The 6851-nt window shown below is 45.2% G+C and overlaps 1 protein-coding gene across 1 annotated transcript in view; it reads right to left on the reverse strand.

The window, feature by feature from the left end:
- Positions 1-2702: 2702 nt before the first annotated feature.
- LOC122341290 (glutamate receptor ionotropic, NMDA 2B-like) overlaps positions 2703-6851 on the reverse strand; it is a 23804-nt gene continuing 19655 nt past the window's right edge. Inside the window, exons 13-14 of the mRNA XM_043234661.1 lie at positions 6217-6421; positions 2703-5758 (exon numbers count right to left, since the gene is read on the reverse strand). Coding sequence (XP_043090596.1) covers positions 3779-5758; positions 6217-6421 — 2185 coding nt within the window. The 3' untranslated portion in view covers positions 2703-3778. The remainder of the gene's footprint in view (positions 5759-6216; positions 6422-6851) is intronic.

The following is a 6851-nucleotide window of genomic DNA, read 5'->3' on the forward strand; positions in this document are numbered from 1 at the left end:
TTCTTCGTNGGCACAGAGCGGAGGCTGAGAGCGTTTCACAGGTTCATCTGGTGTCTTCTGAAGCTCACAGAGACACGCCATCGCGAGCTGCGGAGATGCCGCGGCCTGTTGCCATGGCAACCACTCACTCCAGGCCTCCATCAGCATCCTCATTCACTCATTTACATCTGGAGATGAATTACTGCGTGCACTGAGTGGACACTCGGCTCCAAACACATCTGATCTCAAACACGGTTATTATATAATACTGCTGCAGTCGGCAGGTTTAAAGAGTGTTTGGAATCATACGCATTAATGTACATATAGTCACAGCCACATTTACTGCTGCTGGGGAATTTTTGCAAAGGAAATCCAGTTGTTTCAATAGGAATCGCTGATTTGGAAGCTGTGCTAACAGGAGTCACATTTTACTAATGTATCTCTTGAAACCCTTTATGAATATTTTATTTTAGAATTTAAAATAATTGTTCTTTAAAGCACGCTGAGCACCGTGTACGAAATGTCCGATATAAAGAAACTTGGGGGTAGTTTTTTGATGTTGCTATGAAAATGCTGTTATCAACAGAAACTGTGAGTGTTCTTTGGAAACAAAGATTGAGTTTCTTCGACAGGAACGACAGGAACTGAGCTGAGGAGGAGGAACCATTATAATCTTTGACTTTTTAGCATATCGTTAGAGTGTCTTCAGTCAATGACTTTTATTTATATAGCTCTAATTCGGTGTGTTATTTTTGTATGCATGGCGCTGCAGTTTAATTGCTCGGGAAAGTTTGCTGGTGTGAGTCAGTGTAGTGGGCGGAGCTTCAGATGATTATCCTCTTACCCACACCCACCGCGTGCCGCTCTGTTGCTAGGCGACCGTTAATAAGAGTGAGCCGCAGCTTCACAAAGGATTGTGGGACTGTGGGGGTGTTGAGAGGTTCATTAAACGGCAGCAGCACAGTCAACAAGAACGAGCAGCGCTCCTATCATCTGTACTGCTATTAGCCAAGTGTCTCTCTCTCTGCTCTTTTATTGTTTGCGAGCGCTTCCCTGTCCCTCCCTCTACTGCCTGTCTCTCTCTCTCTCTCTCTCTCTCTCTCTCTCTCTGTGTCTATCAATATTTCATATGCCTCTTTCTCCTACATGAGTGAGGAATGAATAAGAGGTAAGCAGATGTGTGAGGAATAATAGATTACATTTTTCCTGTGTAGTTCAGCTTCTCCCTGCATGACAGAAAACACTGTTCACCCTGTCAGTACTACATACTGCACACTAGATAGGAAGCACACTGCGACACTGTAGCAGCCACGCATTCTTGTCTGTGCTTAAATTCACTATCCTTTGTCTTGAACTACTGCATACCAGAACGAGGCTGAGAATTGGGAACATTTCATTACGGGATACCGTGTGTGGTTTGTAGGCTACACAGGTTCCGTGGCAGTACATAGAACAAGAGCACACACACACACACACACACACACACACACACACACAGAGAGAGCTGAGCAGGCAGACAGACCGAAGAATTGATTTGAATTGGTTTTATTCAGCATGAGAAAGAATTCTGATCCATCATCATCAAAACACTTGCTCACTATTAAAGTCTCATAGAGGTTTGTGTTCATATTGTCATACAAAAGGAGGAATTCTTTCATTACTATATACACAATCTGTACATGTTTTCACTTGAGAATCATTTCAGAGATGTAAATGACGTAAAAATTTCAGTAACATATCAAAGTGGATGTAGTTCTTATTCCATAGTGAAACAATTCACTCATTCAGCCCGCATCCTCTTGCACTGCAGTTACCATGGGAACAGCATTGTAACACCATGGCAGTGCCATAGCAACAAGAGTATTTAACATAGAAGTCAGAGTCTCGCACACGCACACGCACACCTGACGAGCGACGGATTCATTGATCGTGTGCTGAAAACAACAGATGGAGTTTGTGAATAACAACAGGGCGCTTCTTACCTGTAGAATACTTCAAACCAGCTATACTTACCTTAGAATAATGAGAATATAGTAGTCAAAAGAACATTAAAAGTTGCTTATATATTGTGAATACACTATAAAAATTATAACTACAGCTATGCGTAACAGGCGTATTCCTCTATGAGCACAAGAAAATGTGATTTTCAAGCATATAGAGCTCAAGCTATAAGCATGGGGGTCGTAGGGAACTCTGTGTGTGTGTGTGTGTGTTTGAATCTAAACTATATAAGTTTTTAGGAAAGATTAAACAGATTACTGCGCTATAGCGGGAACACCGCCGGCTTCAACATACAAGAAGAAAACACCCTAAAACGCTTTGATATAATAATAATAATAATAATAATAATAATAATAGTAATGCTCTAAAAAGAAAAGTTTAAAGACTCTAACTGCAGAAACAATACAAGAGGAGATGAAAGGTTATTCTGCGGAGGACGGGACCTCACCATAGAGTTACGAGGAAAAACATGACACTCTAGCAGCTTACTAATCAGCTTTACAAAGTCAGTCAGTCCTTAGGAAGGGTTCAAAGCCCAGCTTCACTTCATGAAACACACTCTGTGACGGATGCTGGAGATCTGTGTGTGTGTGTGTTTGAGGACACTTTGTGGCGATTGTTCGCTAAAATCGGACAAAACCACCTTCTGTTAAAGTACATATACATAAATAACATAAATGTTTATTCTACATTTTAGGGTTTGGGTGGATTTANNNTGTGTGTGTGTGTGTGTGTGTGTGTGCGTAAGAGAGAGAGAGAGAACCTGGAAACCTTCTCCAGCAAACGACCAAACATCTAACACAATTAAAGAAAAACTTAGCAAGGAGTTATCGGTACACTAATCAAGTAAACTAAATATGTTCACGACAGCTCAGCTCTGTTACGCTGCAAAGGTAAATCTGAATAAAGGTAAATCCTTAAAATAAAGCCGGGTTAAGAGGCGGTAAACTATCAGAATCAAGTAATAAACATGGATTTAAAAAGCAAACTATCGCTTAAAATATCACTTATCATGAGTTATAATGCTTTAGCTAAATTTTGCATATTTTATGTTTTTGTTATTTTGTTCTGTTTTTATCTTTATTTTGGTTATACTTGAAAAAGCTATATTAAAGGTAGACCTTGTTGGCTTATATAAAGAGAAATGTATTTACAACCAAAAGTTGATACTGTCATCTCATGTCCCTCATTTCTCAACTTCTGAGCGAGAGTCACGTGAGCGTAACCGAAGGCGTATCAACACGGTTTCTTATTGGATATGAAATATCACGGCAGTAGAGACTCAAATATAAATGACGGCAGAAAACAGAGGATTGTGCACTTCCACGAATGCACGCGTGTTTCACGGCAGTAACCAGCATGGGAGAGGCTGTTGCCATGGATGCGTTAGGTTGATGCGGAGACTGGATTGATCGTCACATTCAAAAACTCTAAACCCCAATGCTCAGCAAAGGCCTCAGAAAAACGACAGACAAATGAAACCCAATTTCAACATCAGATTACCAGCAGTCAGCAGTGTCTTCACTACATCTCTGAGTTACAGTTATTACCCTGTTTCAAAAAAAACAAAAAACAAATCAATGCACATTTTTTATGCTTTCATGATTGTATCTTCACAAAAGACAAGAGTACAGGACTGGGCTGTTTGGGTGGCCATCTGACGTGGCAGATGGACGTGCTCTTGTTCTTCTCACCAGCTTGTGGAGATAAACCCAACGGTGCAAACGTGAACTTCACAGGAAATGACATTTTCAGTTCTCTCAAGTTCTGCATGTCCTGCTAAAATCTGGACTCATTCTCACACGTCAGACTCTATGCTGGAGAGTTTCTCGTACACGTGTCCGTTGCTGCCGGTGAACGGTCGAGGAGGGCCGAGGCTGAGCTTGCTGGTGTGGTGGTTCCCCATGCACAGCTCCGCGGCGAAGCCCATGGGGCTGAGCAAATCCCCGTGCTGCGACTGCTGCTTGGTAACGTAGTAGGACTTGGCACCGTGCAGCAGGCACTGGTCATCTCCGAATGTAGGGATGAAGGGGTTGTGGTCGGTTCGGTCGGGATAGAGGGATTTAGATAAAGCGTGAACAGGCCCCTCAAGGAGTCCTCTGTCTCTCAGGTCCCTCTCTCCCACAGAGCGCCTGTGGGGTGCGTTCTGCAACCCAAATGGTGATCCCGCACCTCTCTCGGTGGCTCCGTAGAACAGCGGGTCTCGCTCCGTGTCCTGCTCGGGGCGCTCAAATATGTGTGCGAAGGAGGCATCCATGCAGCGCTCCCGCTCCTTGAGGCTGACGCTGCGTGGTGGAGGTACTGCACATAACATAGGAGGCGCGCCTATTCCACTTAACTCTTCTCGCTGCAGGTCCACGAATGCATCATAGGAGTGTTGCCTGCGTAACGGCCTCCCACTGAAGGCCCTGCGGCGCTGTGATGGCGTCTGGCCCCTGCTGCCTCCCAGTTGCTCCAGCAGGTGGTTACTGTCCTCGCTGATGTCGTACAGGTTTCCAGACTTCTTGCAGGCTTCGCACCGCATACAAGTGGCAGAACTGGGACGGCTGCTTCCGACTCTTCCTGCGGCTCCCGATGCCACGCAGCCACTCCCGACGTGCAGAACTCCTGCTCCGTGCTTGCTGCCTGCACTGCTGGCCCGACAGCTGCGACATTCCCACTCGCCGCTCTCCGTTTTCTTAGGTTTGCTTTTTAGGAAGTCATCTACAGACACCAAACTGGTGCAGTTGCCTCCTCCCCCGCTGGGGCCATCGGTAAGATCCACATGTTCCCACTGCGGCACCCCCTCCTTGGGCCGGAATTGATCCAGGTAGAAATCCCTCAGGCTTTCCTTGTCCTGAAGCAGATATGAGGTGGAGCTCACGCCTCGTTTCCGTTCGGACGGAGGCGAAGCTGAGCGGTGTCCGTGGTGGTGGTGGTGATGCTGGCGGCGGCGGTAACCCAGCTCGATCTCGTCGAGTTCCCTGCGGGACTTTGCTGATGCTGGCCGCTTCTTTAAACTGTCTCTATACTGCTTGCGTTTCTTTGCATTTCCTTCCAGATTGCCGTAGGTGACAGTATGAGTGGAAATGTCAGACACGTCGGAGCGGATGTTACCGTCGTCAGCTCCGCTGCAGAACCGGTCATGCCCTGCGATGTATCCCGAACTGGAAGCTCCACCTTTAAAGGAGAACTTTCCGTACAGGTCAGCCAGTCCCTGCTTCAATCCCGGTCCAGACGGAGGAGTCTGGCTCTGCAGCAGGTCGAATTTACTCATATTCCTGTGCGTTAGCGCAGAGCGCGGCTGTGTGGTGAAGATGGGGGCTACACCTCCGCCCAGGCTGTCGCAGTCAAACATGCCGCCCTCCAGAGAACTGCTGGAGCCCAGGCTGTGGGGCCGGTTGGGGCCTGTCAGCCCCAGCGTGGAGCCCCCGTGGTGGTGCAGGTAGTGGTCCTGGTACAGGTTGCTGTCCTTCAGGTGCAGGTTCCCGAAGGTACGCTCCACCTCGCTGATGTAGTCGCTGAACATGTTGTCCTCGGGCAGGTAGGGGGCCTTGCAGTCCGAGTGTCCAGCCAGGCTGCGGCGATGCTCGCTGATGTCGTAGACGGAGGACTCTCGACGGATGAAATCCAGAGCGCTGTGCGGAGAGCCGTTGACCCCGGAGAGGGACGCCATGTTCTTGGCGGTGCGCAGTAGACGCAGGATATTCGAGTGTGTGTTGTTCATGGTAGCCGAGGGCGAATTGAGCGCTGAACTCTTATCTTCGATTTCTACTCCGTGAATGCAGCTGAAAATCTCCTGAGAGAAGAAGAGACAGACCTTTCAGTGTATAGAGATGGCATAAACATGTTATGTCTCGTGTCTTGAAAGGGCTGGATGATACAGCCAAATTTATCACCAGTTTTTGCAAAATAGTTTTTTTCACTTATTTGATCCAAAGCACAGCAAAAACAGTAATTTAGTCATTTTACTTTATTTCTTTTAATTGTCTTTCCCCCTTTATTACATTATATTTTCCTTATATATGTTTTTAAGCTATATTTAGTTAGAATTCTTAACAATATTAATTACTTATATATTAATATAAGAAATATTATAACTTATGACATGCTCATTTTCAAAAGTAGCCTGCTTATATAATTAAATACAAATACTCAAAATAAATTTTCTATAATAATCTATTATATCGCAGTATATACTGAAGCTGCACTATTGTCCAGCCCTTCTCAGTAGTGTGTCTGTGGGCACAGTATTACCCTGCTGATGGTGAAGGTGAGCCCTGGCTTCCCAGAACACACGCCCATGAAGCAGAAGCGCAGGTGCCAGTAGAAGACATGTTCAGCGATGAAGGTGATGAGCGACAGAGCCATGGCGGCACCCAGCATGTAGAACACACCCGCCATATTGTCCACATCCAGCTGACTGCTCATCACTTCATTCTTCTCGTGGTGNACGCTGGGTCTGTTACAACGTGTTTGTATTTAAAACAAAGGCTCAGGTAATTAAAGCTGGTGGCAGATGAGGGCAGTCTCTGATTTGAACAGGATTCACTGCAGAAGAAAAAATCACCACCAAGAACAATGGAAACATAAGGCTGTCAATATACAAGACATGATGATTTAACTGAACACTCGGCGAGGAATCAGAGCACTTCACCTGAACATTACATCCCTTTGTCATGTGTTGATTAATTACCAAATACATTACCAGCCAAAAGTTTTTGAACTTTGAACATCTTTAATGGTTTTTATTTTATTTTCATTTAATGCAATTAATTCTTGTTATTTGTAAACTGAATTTTCAGCATATTACTCCAGTCACATGATCCATCAGAAATCATTTTAATATGCTGATTTGAGCTCAGCAAACATTTACTATTATTATAATTATA

The sequence above is a fragment of the Puntigrus tetrazona genome, chromosome 3 (assembly GCF_018831695.1).
Source record: "Puntigrus tetrazona isolate hp1 chromosome 3, ASM1883169v1, whole genome shotgun sequence".
Lineage (NCBI taxonomy): Eukaryota > Metazoa > Chordata > Actinopteri > Cypriniformes > Cyprinidae > Puntigrus > Puntigrus tetrazona.